Here is a 19,520-nt window from a genome sequence, read left to right on the forward strand (position 1 = left end):
TTATTGTTGGACTATTAGGGCAGATGGATGTCTTCAGTCTTATCTACTTTAGCTCTTTTACCTTTAACTGCACTAAATAAATTTAGATTTACACATTTACCAGCAATGAGGTTTATATTATGCTGTTAATATTAATACTATTCAGCAGTATATCAAGAAATCAAGTTTTAGATTTCTGGACATGATTAAATAATCATTAAGGAAACTGCATGTAGCTAAAAGAAAAATCAACACGTAGGAGAACAAGCAGGAGCTTGAAAATCCGAAAAACCTTCTCAAAAGAGTGACAACAAGTTGAAGAAGAGGTCAGTTCACAGACAGAGAATAACTCCAGTGAACTCCAGGAGAGAGATCACGAAACTGAACGAGGAAAGAGAAAGTGTCTTTCCTCAACTCAACAAGGTCCTTCAGAAAGATGAGGCTTCAAAATACTGCACCATGGGAAGGTTGAGGAATGAGGTGGAGCGGAGAAAAAGATGCTGGAGGAGGACAAAAAAAAGAACTGGAGAAGGAGAAGCAAGCGCTGGATGAGACAGAGCAAAAGAGTAAAAGAGAACGTCACGAAACGAAAGGGCAAAAAGAAAAAAAAGAAACACGCAAAGAATGGAAACAAAGAGATGAGGAGATTAATAAACCAGAGGATTTCAAGAAAGATCTGCGGGAGGTGAAGAAGGCGCAGGAGGAGGAGAAGGCAGCATTTGAAAAGGAGCAAAAGGGAAGTGGAAGAGACAAAGAAAGAGATGGAAGACAAGAATAGGAAACTTGAACAGATCAAAGAAGAAATGGAGCAGAAGAATGACAAACCGGAGGAGATGAAAGATCTGAAAGAAGCTAAAAAAAAGAACTAGAAGGAGGAAAAGATCGAAATGAGGGAGGGCAGAAAACAATTGGAGGACGAGAAAGTTCTGTTAGAGGCCATGAGGCAATGAGAGGAGAGGAAAGATCCGACAGAAACCAAGAAACAGCTGGCAGATGAGAAGAAAGATCTTTTAGATGAAAAGGAAAAACTATAGGTTAAACTGGAAACCGACTTGTCCCCAAATTGAACAACACAATTATTCAAAATTCAATGATGAAAATGAAGCTCAGGTTTATAATTATTTTTTTGTATAGATTAATATTATGTATATCATGTGACACTGGAACAGAAAGAATAGAGAAGGAGGGTAATTTAAGTTAAAAGCACCTTATATGTTTAATGTGTATAAATGTAGATGCAGACGACTAGATGAGGTAAATACAACATTTCTCCCTGAAATGTAGTGAAGCTTAAGCGTAAAGTGTAATGAATAAAAAAAAATACTCAGTAAGTACAAGAGCAGGTTCTTAAATTGGCATTTAAAGTAACGTACTTACTTACAACCACCACTGATGTTCATGTATTGAAATCTAAAGCAGAGAACAACATTAAAATGTTATTAAAATTGTAACTGACAATACTAAACTAGAAATCCTTGTAGTCCTGAAATCTGCTGAATTAGTATCAAAACATTCCGTTAGTACTGAAGGGGAACAGAGGAAACATTCAGACAAAACTAAAAAGTCTCGCTGTGGATTTAGTAAAATTTAATTTATCTACATTTTCCTCCATACAGACATACAGATAGATTCTTTATTCATTTCAATGTGGCTCTTAAATTGTTAAGTTACACAATATACAGAAGCTGGAAGCCAGTACTGGACAAAAAGTTGCAAAAATATTCATCTTTCCATCTTTTCTGTCAGTGTTTTGCAGCATATAGTAGAGCAGACGGGTCGAGTCGTCAGAGTGAAACAGAACAACTCTCAGTGTTAAATACTGCAACGCTGAACTCAAACTGACTGAGGTTCAAAACTCTGGGTGAAGCACAGTGACGTGTTGCAGGTGATCCTGACGCTGCAGGTGAGTTGTACTTGTACTGGTGAGAGCAGAAATGCAGGATGGGGAAAAAAAAAAAAAAGACAACCTGAAGAACCCGCCAGCGCGTTGACGTTATAACACCAGGATCAGGACAAATGGCTTCGTTGTTGCTACATTTCCAGATGACTTGAGTGTTAAAATTAAGCTTGCATCTTTTTTTTTGTTTTGTTTTTTTCCCCAGATTAGGACTCTATGACAAGACATTACAATGAACACAAGACTGGTAAAATCCATCACAAACGGATGGTGAACATAGCAGAGATGAATGCACTGACGAGCTCAAAGCTCTGGTCTGATGTGGTGGAGGTGAAGAGAAATGAAGACAGCATGGCAGCTGGGAAGAGAAGCTGCTTCCACATACAGCGTCAGTCTTAATCTTCTATTTCTTGTGTCTATGTTTGTGTGTGTGTGTGTGTGAGGGGGTGAGGGTGTGGGGGGGTTCTGCAGTCTTTCTGTCTGCTGGCAGACACATTGCTCCTGTTTTTATTCTTTTAGTGTTTTTCTCTAGTCCTCGTCTTCATCCTCGTCTTCGTCATCCTCGTCTGTCTGGTCCCTGGCGTCGAGGTCGTCTTCATCTTCCACCTGTAAGGAAAGGGTCACAGTCTAACTAAGGCAAACAACACAACAAAGCTGAGTGCGCTCACACAAACAATGTGTCACCACATCTGGATTTACTACATCGAACGACTGGTTACGTGGATAATTAATTTAGTCATTCTTAATAATTAAATCGTCTTCTGTTTTTTTGGATAAGAGAGGTTTCACTCTCAGTAATAATCAGAGTAACATTAGAAGAGCGTTTCTACCGTCTCTCCCAGGTCTTTGAGTTTCTGTTTGAGGCTGTGGATCTTCTGGTCCTGGTCTGCCAGCAGCATCAGCAGGTCGTCCTGCTCCTTCTTTGACTCCTGGACCTCCGTTTGAAGCTTGGTCTTCTCTGCCTGAAGGATGGCCACCGTGCTGGTGGCTGAGGCCAGCTGCTGCTCCAGCTCCGCACGGCTCTGCGACAACTTCTTCTCCTCCTCCTGACGTGTAAAGGGAGAGAGAGACGAGAGGAAGGAGACAACTGAGCGGTGTAGAAAAGAGGTCAGGCCATGGATCCACAAACTGATGGAGAGATTAAGTAGGGACTCCCCTACCTACTATGTGTGTTCTATCTTAAACTCAGTCTTGTGCTATTTATAAATATACATGATTATTACTATTTTGCATGCTGTTTCAAACTGTGCAACAGTAGGGCCACATAAACATACATACATACATGGGGTGTCATCTGGTGACTGAATAGACTCTATAAATTATATAAATATAAAATATATATAAAAATGTCTAATCATCCAAAGATTTTGCGACCCCCCCTGCAGTACCTCTGCAGATCCCCTGTTGAAGACCTAATGTGTAGATAAGAGATACAAGGATTCCTAACTACAAATGATGAAGAAGCTGCACTATATAAACTACAGGTATTTTAAGGATTTTCTTACACACCTTCAGTCTCTCTGTCTCAGACGACTGTGCTGCCAGTCTGCTCTCCAGTTCTGCCAGCTGGGTGGCGTCTGATGAGTTGCTGGGGGCCGAGTCTGAGGACTGAGACAAACCACGCAGAAGTTTAATCAATCAAACCGCTAAAGCATATTTATGCAAAAGTGGTGCCAGACTGTCACGGTTCTTACCCCAGCTTCAGCTCTCCTGAGAAGATCTTGTCTCTCCGTCTTCAGTTGGCTAATTTCTGCTGCCTGGGCCTGAACCTGACCCCTCAAAGCCTCCAGCTCCTGCAACAAAGTCAACATTTAGCAACACTAAATAAAAACGCAAAAAATTACAACCTGAAAATAACAAATGGGACTGAGAAGTTTAAAGGTTAGTTCTGGTGATTTTATATATTTTTCCATAAACTTGAAAAATAAACTTATCCCACTACTTGATGGCACAGATACTGTTTATTTCTGTGAGCCACACAAAACGCTGGTCCTCACTAAAACACATTAAACACATTAGTGACGACCAGCCGACGTGTCCTTTGAGTACACAGTCAGTCTCACATACGTCACACAACTACCAGACTTGGCTTTAATGAAAACAGAAGGTGTGTCTTTTATTTTATTTAACCTTTATTTAACTGGAGATCCTGTTAAGATCGTAATCTCGTTTACAGCGGTGACCAGGCCAAGACGGCGGCAGCACACGTCCTCAACAAACATTCATAGGTTACAGACACAGTGCAATAAAAAGAGCAACAATTAAACATAATCTATAATCTAAACACAACTATCTGTGTAATTTGTCAGGGTATGGTACATTTGGATGTTCCACCACTCATCCAAGTGTGTATTTCAGTTCGGGGTTTGATTAGATTTGTGGCTGCTACACACAACAAAGTCAATAAAGATAAAGTGAGACATTTATATGACTTGTCTTCCGGATAATTTTGGGGAAAGCTTAAGTTGAAATTGATGAAACCGAAGCAGGAAGTAATAATGAAAATTGACCAGACTGGCTAAAAAAAAACACACAGCCCCCTCCCACCATACTCCTCACGCCAATTAAACCAATGTTTAATACCATTTGTGTTTTCAGGTACTACAGGAATTATTTGTTTTAAACTTTTCAAACTAAATACAAACCTAAAAGACCTGTTTCATAGAAATGATCATTTCATTTTACACACAGAGTAATTTCATTCAAATGACATTTATCGTTTTCAAGTTATAGATCTTGAAGCTTTCAGAAAATGACCAGTATAAAAAACTGGCACAGTCAAAATGAATCAGTTAATTTCAAAACTATTTTAAAGCATATGTGAGTGTGGCCGGCTTCAGGGCTTCATTTGTTAGCACCTGAAAGCACACAACACATTTTGGTCTTCCCTCGCTTCCCTCAATAAATCCAAACTGGAGATAACTGTCGTCATATTTTCTCAGTTTAGCTGGTTTGGCCTTAGCATGAGTAGAGACAGATACAGGAGAGAGAGAGAGTGACGCGTGACAGATTTACGTGGTGTCACAATCATATCAGAGTTTTTATTGAACTAAAGCTAACACAGGAGGGAGTAATGGGTTTAATATGTTTGTTTTATTGGCGCAGCGGTCTCCACATGTAATTATGAACCTTTTCTTTTTTTAATGAAACAGCATAACTTTCAGAATTTATTGCAAATGGCTCCGGGGACCCCAGTTTGAGAAGCGTTGCCATAGAGGCATAAACAACGCTTCAAAGTATCTGATCATTAACAGACCTGATACAGATACTTGGATGATGGTGAAACATCTGCACGAAAACACAAACAAGTCCAGCTGCCCTTGGTTTAAGTAAATCCTTAACACATATTGACAAAGGTTTATCTCGTCAACAACAACAACAGCATGTTTTAAATGTTTCAGTTGAATCGGGTAAAACAGGGAAAACAAACCTGGAGTAGCTCTGTGTTGTCTGATCCTCCTGTTTGACTCTCCGCCGACTTCTACAGGTACACAATAAAAACACAATGCATAAATATAACAGATAAAAGTGTAACCGGAAGATTACACACACTAACAAAAGACGGCTTCACAACTTTACGTCTACTAACCAGAGTGTTGATAAGTGTGTCCTTGTCACTGAGTTGCGTCTGAAGGAGTGTGTGTTGCTTGCGGAGCTCCTCCACCTCCTCTCGGAGCTGGGAAAGCTCTTCTGTTTGCAGCCCGTTCACCTGAGAGCCGTCTCCCTGGCTGTTCGACTGGCTCTGGTTGTCCTTACCTGAAGTTACAAGCACAAACGCATGCGCTCAGTTAAGATGCAACACTTACAGCAACAAGAGGTTGAACGCTGCACTGTGATCGTTGCCACTGAGCTGAACATGATCACATGAAGAGTTCAGAGGGATTCTTTGGGTTTGTGTGTTTACCTCTTATAACACAGAGCTACAGGAAGCAACACAACAGAGATATTCAATTGCAATTCAACTGTATCACAATCATTCCTCAGAATGGATTTATGATGCACATAGTGTAGAAATGCAATAAAACAAGTCTAATGAGCTACTCTGGCAAAGTAGCTTTACATTTTCTCTTCTAAATAAATAACTTAAAACAAAGTTTAGATTAAAGTCTTGTCCAGGGGGATTGTTTCACATTTTGAGAAATGCCAAGTTTAGATTTCTTTAGCAGTGAAAGATGAGAAGATTGATACCACTCTCATGTCTGCAAAAGACGGTAGCCTGAGATGGGACACTGTTAGCTTATCTTAGCTCAGCTTAGCAAAAGCACTAGCAGAAGGGGGAGCAGTTAGCCTGGCTTTGATTAAAATGACCTCAAGTTCACAAGTGTAAATACAAGAACTTGTTTTTAATTCTTTTCTTGAACACAGTTTATCTCATCCTTGAGTATTTTTGTTTATCAGTGTCACGATGTCACGGCTGCTAAATATAAACAGATTGTTTTACTTTCCAATCTCATTGTGAGATTGTGCTCTTTATCTCAAGCAATGAAGCAGCAAAATGTTATCTTAGTATCATGGGGTGATGAACATTGAAGCATTTCTCTTCAAAATCTTCAATGTATTAATTCTGTCTTCAAAGTATCTAGAGGACACAGAGACGTGTTGGCTGACGGCGAGAGGAACCCACCTAGTTTTAGTTTGAGGATGTTGTACTGGTCTTTGTGCTGCTGGATCTGGGACAGCTGCTGGGTGATTGTGGTCTGCATCTGTTCGTGCTGAGAGGTCATTGACGATACCTGCTCCTTCAGCTCCTGGATTTGAGCATCCTGAAGTTCACACAATCAAAATAAAGTTCAATACATCAAGTTCAAACTAATGACAAATAAAGAAGTGAAAGCGAATGAGTCTGATGAGTGTCTTCACCTGTTCTCTAATCAGTTCTTTGTACTGGGTGACAATGTTGTCATGTTGCTCTAATGTCTTCTTCACCTCCTCTTCCTTCTTGTCCTCCTCACTGGACTTGTGCACGGCTTTAGTTATCACACCTGTGTGCAGAAGAGAGAGCAACATCCTTCTTAAAATCCAGCACATTTCTGGATTAGTCTGATTAACGATTTCCGTTATAAGGAATAAACCATCAGTAAATATCCAGACCAGACTGTGACTAACCTTCCAGCTCTTTGACCAGTTTGGTGAACTCGTGATCGAACAGCATCTGCTCTGGAGACGGGAATACAGGCTGCGGCTTCTGGGCTGCGCGTGAATACAGTTCGTGTTTGGTGATGAAGCCGAGCTTTTCTACAAAGTTTTCCTTTCCGATGCGCTTCTCAATCAGCTGCTTTAGCTTTTCCCTGAAGAGGACAGAAGAGAGGTCAGGATTCAGTTCAGTCGTAGCCTTACACCAACAAGACGAATCTGCAATTTTCCAAGTGTTGCAACGGCCAACAAGGAAATGTAAAATAAGGTAATAACAGCAAAGCTCAGTCTCATATTCATACATGCACATTACAAAAAACTGCTCAAGAACTACTTTTGTAATAGCAGCATTTTCACTAAATAGCCCAATCCCTCTGTGAGCATATAGAACGATATAATGCTCTAAAAACTTTGGGTTCGCCAAATATTTAAAGCACAAATAGTTCAGAACAAACAGCACAGACTCAAGTGGGAGAGACTCAACGACACTTACTTGGTGTAGTTTTCCAGTGAGTTGTCATTATAATAGATACAGATGCCCAGAAGCAGCGCACACAGGCCCTGCACCAGCCTTTCATCCTCCCCCAGGTTCTCTGAGATCTGAGCGGTCAGCTACAGGAGTCACAGGGTCAAGGATTCATTCAGCACCAGTTCAGTTTAAAGCCAAACAGAACCAGGCCAACATCAAAGAGCAACCAACAACGGAGAGCGACTGTCACGTCATGTGTGTCTGGACCAGAAATAGCTGCCACATTCAAAGTGCACCTGTGTGAAAGGAAATAACTCACTAACGCACTAAATGAGTGCTGCTATTAGCTGGGAGGCTAGGAAGCTAAGATGACTGATAAACCGCAGTACAGAGAAGGCCTCTCTTGAATCATGCAAATCAAAGAGCCTGAAAGTTCAGACTATTCACCTAAGCTTTGAAAAAAAAGACAGATCGTGCGTTTAGTGCATTCACTGATAAACCATTTTCTCTACATAATTTACACTGAGCAGCTGTATTTAAAGATCATGAAGCACAAAGTTGCTTGGCGTAACATGAAGATTAAACTGCATTCATAAAGAAAACAATATAAGGTCCATTGGAACATAGGTCTTCAACACGGGGTCTGCAACCCATAGGGGGTCCACAGAGGTATTACAGGGGGTCGCAAAATCTGCGGTTGATTAGACATTTTTTTGCTTTTCCCCAGCACATTTAAATTTCAGTAAAGGGATAAATGGAAGCAGAAGAAATCATCTTTCAGTCAGCGATACAGAAGCTGTCTCAACAACACATCATTTCACACAACAGGCCACACTAGTCGACACCTGTAAATCTAAGCTTCCTGTACACTACAGGCCACGCCCCTATTGCTGCTGAGCCAATCATGAGGCTGCATATGAAACAGTGATTCAGTCAGGTTCCCCACAACTGGTCGAGTAATCAATTACTTAGCTACGTTTAAATAATTTAGCTATGTTATGTAGGTATTTTTATGTTTGCGACAGTTGAACGATAATAATAATCATGTATATTTATAAAAAGCACTAGACCAAGTTTAATATAGAACACATATAGCAGGTAGGCGGTAGGAGGTAGAAGGAACAAAGTGAAAGCTAAGTTAGCTATGATGACTGTAAAGATATTGACAGGCTGCTTGCGTTAAAGGATACAAAGGGAACATTTTCCTGATTGTGTAGAAAGTGTGTAACAGCAATCGGACAGCTGCTGATCCATGTACACAGCAACATGAGGAGGCCCACCCTGGTCTGCACTTTACTGCCCTGTAGAGAACAACAACAAGACAAATGTCAGCATGTGCTTCACTACAGTGACAGAAGAAACACTAACAAGGTGCAACAGCTTTAGTCGGATAATGTTTCAGAGAAGACTTTTGAAAAAGATGATTAATATAAAGAGTACAAAACTTTGAGAAAGGCTTTCTCAAAGAACACAACATAACCGACATTTGCTGAGTGCATTAATTAAGCTCAGACATGGACATGTTTCCAACTGTAAAGTTAATATTTTCCTGCTTGGACATATGGAAAGTTATAAAATAATGTTTTTTTAATTTATTTTCTAATCAAGACAATGTTTAAGTTACATCACATCAACCATTAGTAACGTTTTAATCAGTTAATGAACAAGGTTAGACTGACTAGAGCATGCAATCATGTGGTGAGGTATCAATCGCCTGCAACACATTATCTTTACATTCAGGGAACATATATGCCACAAGGTTTCTGTTATTATTTTATCATTAAGTGATTCAACTGAAATCAAAGGATCACGAATTGGCAACGGAAACTTTGTTCTACTTCCAGCTATAAGCACATGCAAAGCAGAACCCACTGAATGTGCATTTTTAAAGGAAATGACATGAGGAAGAACCAAATATCTGACAAAAAACAAAAAAAAGCAACATCTGACTCCATGAAAACAGGTTTGAGAGACATGTGAAACATCTACAACTGAGTTTAACATGGATTCTTTTTCCTCCAATAATGACATTTATAGGAAACGTGTGCCAATAAGTAGTTCCTTTACATAATCATGTCAGCTGTAGGAAAGGATGATTTTCATGGATGATGTGAGGTGATAAAAAACAACACAGAGTAAAACATAGAGCATAAATAAGCAAAAGCCATGAAATCAAATCTGAAGCGTCGAGCTGCTCGTGAGCTGGTGCATTAATGCTTAATGCACAACATGCTTTTAGGAGAGGAGACGCCCGTTTCCTGTAGCTGATCACTGATGCCAGGACCGACGAGGAATGGAGATCACGGCCATGAAGGTGTGGGTAAAAATTAAATCAGCATTCCGTACTACAAAAACTTACGAAATCACCTTTTCAGCTTTTGTCTCCAAATGTGACGTAATGCAAAAATGAGGAGGAAAACAAAAAAAAAGAAAGGAAAATGACCACAGGTATCAACTAAGCAAACACTGGCCTGGACTCACCAGAAAAACCACGTATGTGCGTCTGTGTGGGTGAAGTCCAGTTTTTTTTTATGTTTTAGTGGAAATAAACATTTCATTAAGGTGCAGCTTTCTAGTGTCAATATTAAACCACCTAATTCTTATCAGAATTGTTGTGTCTGACATGAATGTGTTGTCTTGTACCTGAAATATCATTCAGACAGGGGACCAAAAGGACCTGTTAAGAAGCCTGAACAACCTCCAGCCATCTTTCAGATCATCAAAGCGATCCCAGACACTCAGTGACAGCAACCAATTTACATTACTCTGCATCTGCACAACCATCTCCTGTCATTGCCTGTAGACTGCAGACTGATCAACAGATTCTGCATCTTACTCAAACTATTATGAGCAGGACCCTGGAGAGACCCTGAAACGGTGAAACAACTTGCACCCACCCTGAATTCTGTGTTTTCAAGCAGGTTACCATGACCTCACACAAGCTGGATTCTCGCCAGACCACAATATCAGAAAGAAATCCATCATGCCAGTCATCAGGCATCATTTGCATCTGGCATCATTTGCTTTCTGCTATTTGCAAGAAGTGCAGACCAATAGATATGGACATGGTTTAGGGAAAGTGAGTTGCTGTGGAGGAAACGCGCTAGCTGGGGAGCATGCCAAAGGTAAGGCTAGCTGAGTGGTTTTAGTAGTTAGTAGTAGGGCTAAGCTAATCTTTCAGCTGAAAGTCACACAGTTGCATTGGGGCTACATTGAGGGGTGTGAGTCCAGGGCGGAACTCACTGTTAAGCCTTGTTGAGGTATCGTGGGCCTAACTTAACGAAACACTGGTGAATAGAAAACACCAATGATGACTGTCTACTGCTGTGGGCTAGGCTAGTTAGCTGGTGTCTTCTTGTTGGTTGGTTGATTTTTTTCCAGTTGGTCTGTGCATCCAAATGTGTCTAGCCCTGTATCTTGGCACAAGCGAGAAGTGTTGGTTGACATGTAGTCGCATATCCCCTCACTTCTTACCTACTGCTGTTAGCTAGGCTAGTTAGCTGGTGTCTTCTTTTTGGTTGCTAGTTGGTAGCTGACTGCTAGCCTGGTGGTCGGTTGTTCAGTTGGACTGGGTTTCTAAATGTGTTTTGCCTCAGATCTTGGCACAAGAAGACTGTAACATCTCATCCTGTGTAATAATGAATAGGTGTGGTCACTCCTAAGAGTCCATTTTTTTTAGCCCAGATGGTCATCTACTGAAATAGCTACACTGACTTTTAAAGCTCCTCAGACACCAGGTGCTAGTGTTTCTCATTTGGTCCTCTCCTCAGTTATATTCACTGTTTTTCTAACTGCTTGAGGCTAACCACGGTTCATCCAAGGTCATAGCAGCAAGTTGTCTAGAAAGTTGTCCATTCAGCTGTAAATGGAAGCTATGTGTGTTTCACTGTGCCGCCCTTTATCACTTACAACGCACAAGACATATAATCTTCTAGTAGTTATATGGTGGATCTAGATAACTGAACAAGACAAACAATGGTGAAAGTCCCTAACCTGGACGGGAAAAGGCCCAAAAGTTGCTGCGGTGCACACTTCATGACAGATAAGAGCTGGCGGCACAGCAGACGGCCAAGTTCAAAGCTCAGAGCGGGTGTTAGGATGATATCAGCACAGATAAAATGACTAGAAAACTGTTGCTGTGTCCCCTTTCTCTGAACCTCTCTCGGGTGTCCACTTGTGTACGTCCTCACACTCAACTAATGAACACGGCGAGAGAAGGCGGAGCTTCCAGATCTGTGAGGAGGAGTGCACCTGTGTGTCACCCTGATGAGGAAGAACTGGGTCATAGCCTCACGTTAGGGACAAGGAAGGGGTAGTAAAGAGTTAAAGGGCAGCAAGATCCCCCAACATGTGGGCCATTGAGACCCCTACTTCAGATGCCAAGCCAAAATAACCAAGACAGGTGCCACCCACACACACACACACACAGTACGCACACACTTTACTCACCCGCCGGACGATCTTATCACCCTGCAAAACCACAATAATGTGACACTGTTCTCTTCAACGTGGTTCACAATTTAGTATTTGCCTTTCTCCACTTGTAAAAAAGAACTTCTCCTGTTTTATACCAACCTATGCTGTTCAGACAGACTGTTAGCACGTCCATCAACTCTTGGTGTCCTACCTGGGACAGGATGTTGGTGCACTGCTGCAGCAGAGAGACAGGGGGCTTGCCCAAGCTGGTGGCAAGTTGAACCCTGAGCAGCTGCTCCTTCTGGGTGAGATTGTCCTGCAGGGCGTGGGCCAGGGCCACGGCAGCACACCAGTTGGAAAGAGAGTCAGCTGAGAAGAGGCCGCCGCACAGTAACTGTCCAGCCGAGATGGAATTGGCTGGAGAAATAAAAAAGTGGGTGATGAAAAAGAAAGGACTCAAACTGTGCGGGCAATTAAAAACACAGATGTGTTGGAAACAGTGACTGTAACTGACCATCAATGGTGGAGGGTAGTAGTGTAGCAACGATCTCCCCTTGGCCTTTCTGGTTTTTGTAGAGGAAACACTGGAAGCAGTAAAGGACAGCACAGCGAAGTACAAATGGTTGTCTCTCATTCACCATGGACATGAGCAGCACTACGATGGCTGGCCTGTGGGAACATGAAGAAAAGAGATCAAACACAAAGTTACACCCAGCTGGTTCAAGGTTCAGACCCTGTTCCACTAGTTGTGTCTTACCTTGGTGGGTTTGAAGGAGCATTGACTGAAGCAAAGTAGTCTTGGTTGACCTGTGAGCCCCTAATAACTTCTGAAACAGTGTTGATGGTCTGAAATGGAAGCGTAGGATGGGTTTAACAACGTCTGGACCAGCCGACTCTCTCTAGCTCATCCTCTTTAACTTCTTCACAAGCACTGTTTGCACTTTTACATTCACAGTATTAATGTGATCACCTCTGTGAGGATGTCAGCAGGCACACCAGTGGCCATGAGGATGGTACACAGCTGCTGCAGCAGGCCACACTGGTACATGGACTTCTGACAGCTGGATGTAGCTCCAGGAGAGTTCACCGGAGACACCATCACTCGCACCAGCTGGAATTACAACATTGCTTCAAAAAACTATATTCCCCTTGGTTGGTTGTTTTTTAGACGTCAGACGTGGCTGCTGTGTGTTACCTGTAACATAAGGTGGAGGTTGGTGACCTTCTGTGCCGACCAGCCTGAGTTATCATCCCCAACCTCGAACCAGGGCTTCATTCTCTGGATGTAGGAGCCCTCCTTGAAGAAGTTCTGGTTGGAGCTGTTGTTCTTGAGCAGGTTGAGTAGCAGAAGTAAACAGTCCTCCACCACAATACCTGGACAGAGGAAACACAGTGGATCTCAGGAGGAACTACGAGACAACGGCATTGGACCAAAAGGAGCATCTCCATTTCAAAATCTTTTACCTCCATCACTGCTGCCCTCTTCTGTGATGATGTCTAGGAGACGCTCAAATGCGTTCTCAAATGCCACAATTTTCTGAATTGCTGCGTTGCCTTTGGTCAGCTGTTGAAGCAGCAGCAAGCCCTGTTGGTTGCAGAAAACAGGAAAAAAGTCATGCACTCATACACATCACTTGAGTTCAGGGGCTTTGATATTAAATGGAGAAAACAACTGCTTACATCATTGCGAATTACTTCTCTGGAGTCTGCCAGTAGGTCCATTAATCTGGAAACACCTGTGAAGCAAAACGTTTTTCTTATTAAAATAGATTTGAAAATGTCCGACAGTCTCATAAGAAGCTGTGAAGCGACAGAACAAGTCTGATATGATGCAGTGAAGAGAAACTCACCCATGGGGCTGACGAGAATGATCCCCTGGACCTGGACGCCCTGGTTCTTCAGGAGAGCAGTCAACAACTTCACCGCAGGCCAACGGACATGGAAGTCAAACTCCTAAGAAAATAAAATAAAAAAATAAAACATCAGTCAGCTGTTTAACCAACAATAAAAACAGAGATGTCCGGCCACTGGAGAAGAAACAGTTCAGTACCTCCAACAGAGTGAGAAGCAGGGTTATATGCTCAGGGTCCTGGATGAATGTGTCTGTAAACTGGGCACCCAGGTCATCTGCCTGTTTCTGGGCGTTCTCGTCTGTGAAAGGACATTAAAAAGTTGAAATTATTCCCTTTTTTTAAAAAAATAAATGCTACATTAGGGCTCAGGGGTCTACAGGGTAAAGGGACCAGCTGGTTTGTTCATATCCATAACCCTGAGTTACACAGCGATGGTGATCAGATCTGAATATTCTCAACATACTCAGATATGATGAGACAACACAGCTTAAACTGGACATGTGAACGTGATCAATTAATGTGTTCATGCTCAGTGTAATATGTTTGAACAAACCTTCTGGAAAGAACACACACAGGTGAGGGGACAGCTGGACAGACGAGTGAGCTCAGTAGGGTCACTGCAAAATTAATTCCACTCAGTACATATAAACATTTAATGAGGGATGAGCTGGGTGTTTTAGTTTGACGAGAAAAAGAGAGAAACAAAATAACTAGAAATGCTCCCAAATGTCCCATTACCCTAAATAACAGAGAAGCGTTTGTTTTTGCTCATTTGCCTTAAGTGGTTTCAGCTCATCGTTTTGGTTTTTCTGGACTCACTCCTCTACACAACACCATGCCCAGCCACAGTCGGCTACTTCCACTGAGAAAACACTCTAGTAAATCCCACTCTACACTAACTCCCCTGCTCCCGACAGCGGACCGAGTTAGAAACTGTCCAGATGAACAATGTGCAGCAGCTAAAGGAAAACATGTTTCAGTGAGAGGGTGAAAACCAAAGCAATTCCAAAATAAAAGTATATACAGCGTGTTTATAATCCCAATGTGGACCAAAAAAAAAAAAAACAAGCCCAAAGATTGATGCTATTTTTTGATAGATTAATAGATATAACAATAAAAGACAAATGTAACTTGGAAAGTGAAATATTGCTGGTATAGGAACAGAGCCCTTCTCTTCTTCCTGAAATGAATATACCATCAACACCACCACCACCACCACCGCGACTATTACTGCTACATCTGTGTTCACCCAAGCACTCATAGAATTTAGTGGTAGGAACCAGTGGCAGGTAGGACGGTGTTTGTTTGCAGTAAACAACTGTGTCAGCCCCTCCCACTGGTTTTCTTTGCCCATCATCGATGCAACATCAACATCATGACCTCTTGTAGCCACATCCCTGCTATTCTCGTCCTGTGTGTACGACCCCTTTACTTAAAATAATGTACCGAGGTCTTTATGACATGGGCGAACTTAAATGTAAAACATGGACACAACTCAATAAATAGGCAGAATAATCTCAGAAAGACAAGTATTAAGGAGGTATTAACATGTGAGGGAAAAAAAGGAACAAGGAGAGAGGAGAGAGCAGGGGTCGGGGTACGTCATGGTATTAGTGAAGCATCAATGTTATCACCCAAACACCACCCTGTTGATCTTTTTTTTAATCATTTTTTTTAGAGCCAACTGATTTTAGTGAAGTTAGATATTGAATCATACTGTAGCTACTGCACATCCGGCTTGAGTACTGACCAGGTATGGACATATTCTTATGCTTCCCTGAGACAGGGAGAGGGGTTACTGCGTCTGCGAGGGCAGGGGGGAAGAGGAAGTTTAAAGCCAGCATTCATTCAACCACTCTGAAGTGCTCCAGCATCAGCATGTGAGTGATTCTTGGAAAAAACATGCCATGACAGTGACAAAAAAAATACCAAAAGAAAGCCATTTATCCTTTTTCTTTTTAAACTTTAGGCACTGCAGAAGTGGTGAAAAAAAAAAAAAAATGTGAATGTGCTCCTTATCCACATCCCAACCAAGAGGCATGATCTACAAGTGTTACTGCTGGTTAGAGGGTTTGGCATCATGCACAGTCAAAGAGTTTTACCTTCTGATTCATCTGTAGGATTAAAACATGAAAGAGAAGAGAGAGACGAGTCTTTATACAAAGCACTCATTATCAGTCTATAGAAGAAGGGAATGTAAACTGACTGCTTTTACTCTGGCCAGTTGGGCCTTTTTATAGCAGTCACACAATTAAGATGTAATCATCTTCAAGATAATTAAAATAAAATCAAAATCACGAATTTCTTTATGTTTCTAATAAAGAAGTATGTTAAGATAAAGTCTACAGTTTTTAAGAGAGTGTAATACCTTGTTCTTCCTCCTCATCGTTGCAGATGATGTTGTAGAGTGTGTCCAAAGCGTAGCCAAGGATTTCAGAGTCAGACCTGATGCATTTGGAGAAGGAATCAGAATATTAATATACAACATCAAACTCAAAATATTCCATAAATATCTTAGCTTTCATTTACGATATTTGATATATTATCTCATATTATCTGAAGTCATAAAACTACAGATCTTTAGGGCTAAAGGGTCCAGTTTGTGGGTCCCTGGCAGGAAAAACATTGAAGACCTGTGCTTTACGGTGTCATGGGTTCATTGAATAAAACGTCCACACCCAATTATCCAAAAGGACAACTTGAAAACATGTTTTTAGATGCATTTTACTTAAAATGAAACACGTTCTCATTTACGAATATTAGGATCAAAATACCTATCAGTCTGCAGTATGTTGATCAAGTGATCCATCGCCTGTGTCCCAACTTCCATGCGATATTTCTACAAAAGATAACAACAACGACAGGTTACATCATGCAGTCAAAACATAAAATAAATATATTTAAATCAATGTGAAGGAAAGAGAAACAGCATATTATGAGCTTTGCTTATGACATAGAGGAAGTCTATACATCTATCTTTGGACAGACCAGCTCAGACTCGCCTATGTACAACCCTGTGCCTCCTAAACCCGTTATTCAAGCCTGATCAACTCATTACTCATGGTCGAGGAAGCAGCTGTCCATGAACAGAAGACAGAGGTCACCGGTTAGACTCGTCAGTAAACAGTTCAGGAGAATATGTCAAACAAGACTTTTATCCGTGTCTGTGAATGTTGCTCTTGTCACAATGAGATGGGGCAGAAAACACTCACAGTAAAACGGTTGATGTTTCTACGCTTAGAAATACTGAAAGCGTCAGACAAGATTCCAAAATATCCATAATGTTTAATCAAAACATCCGTTATCATCCCTAAAAGTGTTTAAATAAAACTTGAACATAATAAACTCCAAGACACATCGTCATTTTTATAGGATGCTGTATTTACACCTGTTATAAACCAGAAACTGGGTCTATTTGTTTTGCACCTGTTTTACCTTAGAGAGGGACTTAAGAGCCCGGACAGCATCTCTGCGGTCTTCTAGGAGCGTCGAGGAGGCCACCCGGTCACACAACTTCTGAATCTGTTAATCAACATTATTGTCAGTCAGTTATTTGCATGACTTGCACCTCAGACGTGGCCATGAGTTTGCAAGTTTTGATTTCTACATTCATGTGTTTGTTGATGGTAACTTCAGAAAAAGTAAGGATATTTTTGGTACATGCAGATACAAGGTATATATAGAGATTTAGAGACATACACACACAGGGTGCTGTGCTGGTGGGAGGATATGGGTCATGTTTAAGATGAGGGGAAGTAGAGACAACATGTTTTTGCCACAGAAAGATACTGCACGTACATTTTATTCATGACTTTCGTAACCTTTCCTGTTTCTTCTGTAAATTATTGTCTTGCATGTGATCTGACTGCTTACGTTTTGAATTATTCATGCTGTCAACGCAGACTTTGACGAGTGGATGTTTTTGTCCTCAGGTACGTCTGAGACCTCATTTGCAAACATGTCATGTGTGTCGCTGCCAGACTCGAATATAATTCTCTGAGGCTTTTATTTTATGATTTATAAAACTAATGATTGGAAGATTTTATGGCTACATCCAGTACACACATGTGACATAACAGCAGCTGAGAGCCAAACAGATTGGGCAAACACTGGCGGACAGAATTACTCAGATTCTTCTCTGGAAAACACTAAGACATTTTCAACAAACACTTCACAGCATAATGACACAAGATTGAGTTCATAACGCAGGGGAATTAATTGTGCACGAGTGAAAATGTGCATTAGGCGTTATTGAGTTACTACGTAAACAGCAGTGGGATCAGCTGTGGGCTGAGTGAAAAGCTGTTTCTAGATGAATGGTCGGTGCACTCTCCAGGAGTGACAAGCTGCTTCTCTAAACAACAATTCAACACACACACACACACACATCTTCATCATCATCACGTTATGTGGCCGTGAGGCCGTTGCAATTCCAGTAAAGCAATGTGCTTGCCTATAGGTCTCATGTACACGTAAATATCCATTATCGTCAATTATGATATATGTATATTCCATTTTTTAATTCTGAAAAGTCTATTTATGTTGTACAGTTTTTCTGTTCCTTTTTCATACGGTCTAGATTTATGCTTATTCAAGTGTTGTTTTTTATTTTGTTGCACCATTGAGCAAAGTCACCAGAGTCAAATTCTTTGTAAGTGTTCACACATCTGGCCAATAAAGTTGATTCTGATTCTACTCTATGATATTTTCTGGTCTAAGTTATTCAAAACACAACAATACTGACATTAATTTGATTGATAGTTAGATAGATGGTCAGACAGACAGATAGATATCCAGTGTCAAGTAGTTTCATGCATAGAAATAGATATTACAGATATTTAAGTTATATAATAATACAGATATGTCAATGTGCAAATTTATGACTTTAAACAATGATGTTGATTGAACTACTGAAAACCGAGACTCCTAACGCGTTCTTCCTTATGCAGGGTTTCTGCAGGTTTGAACAAGTGAAATTTAAGACTTTTTCAGACCTTTTTATGACCATTATGGGTTAAATTTAAGACCTACACTAAGTGCGAAAAATAAGGAAAATCAGAAACTCATAACGACTTTAAAAATAACAAAGTTTGTTGTCATTTAACAACCAGTTCAGGGGGGCAGAGAGGGTCACACTGCAAATGAAGCGGTAATAAATGGACGCAAGGATTTAATCTTAGCTTATGCTCGTATTTAAGACTTTTTAATGCCTTAAATTGGGATTATCAAAATTTTGCCCTGTTGCAGTCTGTGTCGTTTCCCATTCATTGTACTAAAGCCAGGAGGAAACACACAGTCCCGATGCTAAGTGACAGCTTTGCTACGTTAGCCAATTAGCTTAGTGATAGCTCGGCGGCTCAGGAAGGTCCTAGTGTCTTCAGAGACTATTCAGTGTGCTGTTTTTTGTTAGAGAAATACACAACCATCACAACAGAACAGACATTTTCTTATATGTGTGTGTGTGTGTGTGTGCAGTAAACAGAGGACGTGAAATGTTTCCTACCGTCTCCGACCCGGACGGCTGCGGCCCGGCTGCCTGCCCACCGATCACTCCTCTGAAGAAGTTCATCCTCACACACGTCCACTCGGTGCCGTATTCAAAGCGTCTGTCGCTCGAGGAGAACCCCCTGCTAACCCCCTCTCTGTGTGGCCCGTGTAATAACTGTGTAAAAGGTGAAGAAAAAGGGTACACAATGATGATTTTTCACACTGTGTACACACTCACCGACCCCGGAACACAAGTGCGAGGGTACTGCGCATGCGCGAAAACGTG

General features: G+C 41.2%; 1 protein-coding gene across 6 annotated transcripts; it reads right to left on the reverse strand.

Annotated features, from left to right (window-relative positions):
- Positions 1-1,549: 1,549 nt before the first annotated feature.
- On the reverse strand, positions 1,550-19,505 carry uso1 (USO1 vesicle transport factor). 6 transcript variants are annotated; one of them, XM_047578575.1, is made up of 27 exons: positions 19,251-19,505; positions 17,183-17,269; positions 16,522-16,586; positions 16,116-16,192; positions 15,850-15,861; positions 15,498-15,551; positions 13,945-14,045; positions 13,745-13,847; positions 13,575-13,630; positions 13,359-13,479; positions 13,090-13,268; positions 12,865-13,005; positions 12,652-12,740; positions 12,409-12,563; positions 12,106-12,311; positions 11,928-11,948; positions 8,669-8,779; positions 7,503-7,621; positions 6,983-7,164; positions 6,737-6,858; positions 6,501-6,639; positions 5,466-5,632; positions 5,307-5,357; positions 3,571-3,669; positions 3,386-3,484; positions 2,707-2,922; positions 1,550-2,482 (listed from the first exon to the last, which is right to left on the reverse strand). In XM_047578575.1, the coding sequence occupies exons 1-27, from the start codon at positions 19,314-19,316 to the stop codon at positions 2,405-2,407; spliced, it is 2,916 nt and encodes a 971-aa protein (XP_047434531.1). In that variant the 5' UTR covers positions 19,317-19,505; the 3' UTR covers positions 1,550-2,404. The 6 variants fall into 6 exon arrangements, with proteins under 6 accessions (XP_047434531.1, XP_047434532.1, XP_047434534.1 ...); XM_047578576.1 differs by lacking the exon at positions 15,850-15,861; XM_047578578.1 differs by lacking the exon at positions 15,498-15,551 and having other exon boundaries at positions 19,251-19,504.
- Positions 19,506-19,520: the final 15 nt, after the last annotated feature.

This window comes from Mugil cephalus, chromosome 2 (genome assembly GCF_022458985.1).
Source record: "Mugil cephalus isolate CIBA_MC_2020 chromosome 2, CIBA_Mcephalus_1.1, whole genome shotgun sequence".
Lineage (NCBI taxonomy): Eukaryota > Metazoa > Chordata > Actinopteri > Mugiliformes > Mugilidae > Mugil > Mugil cephalus.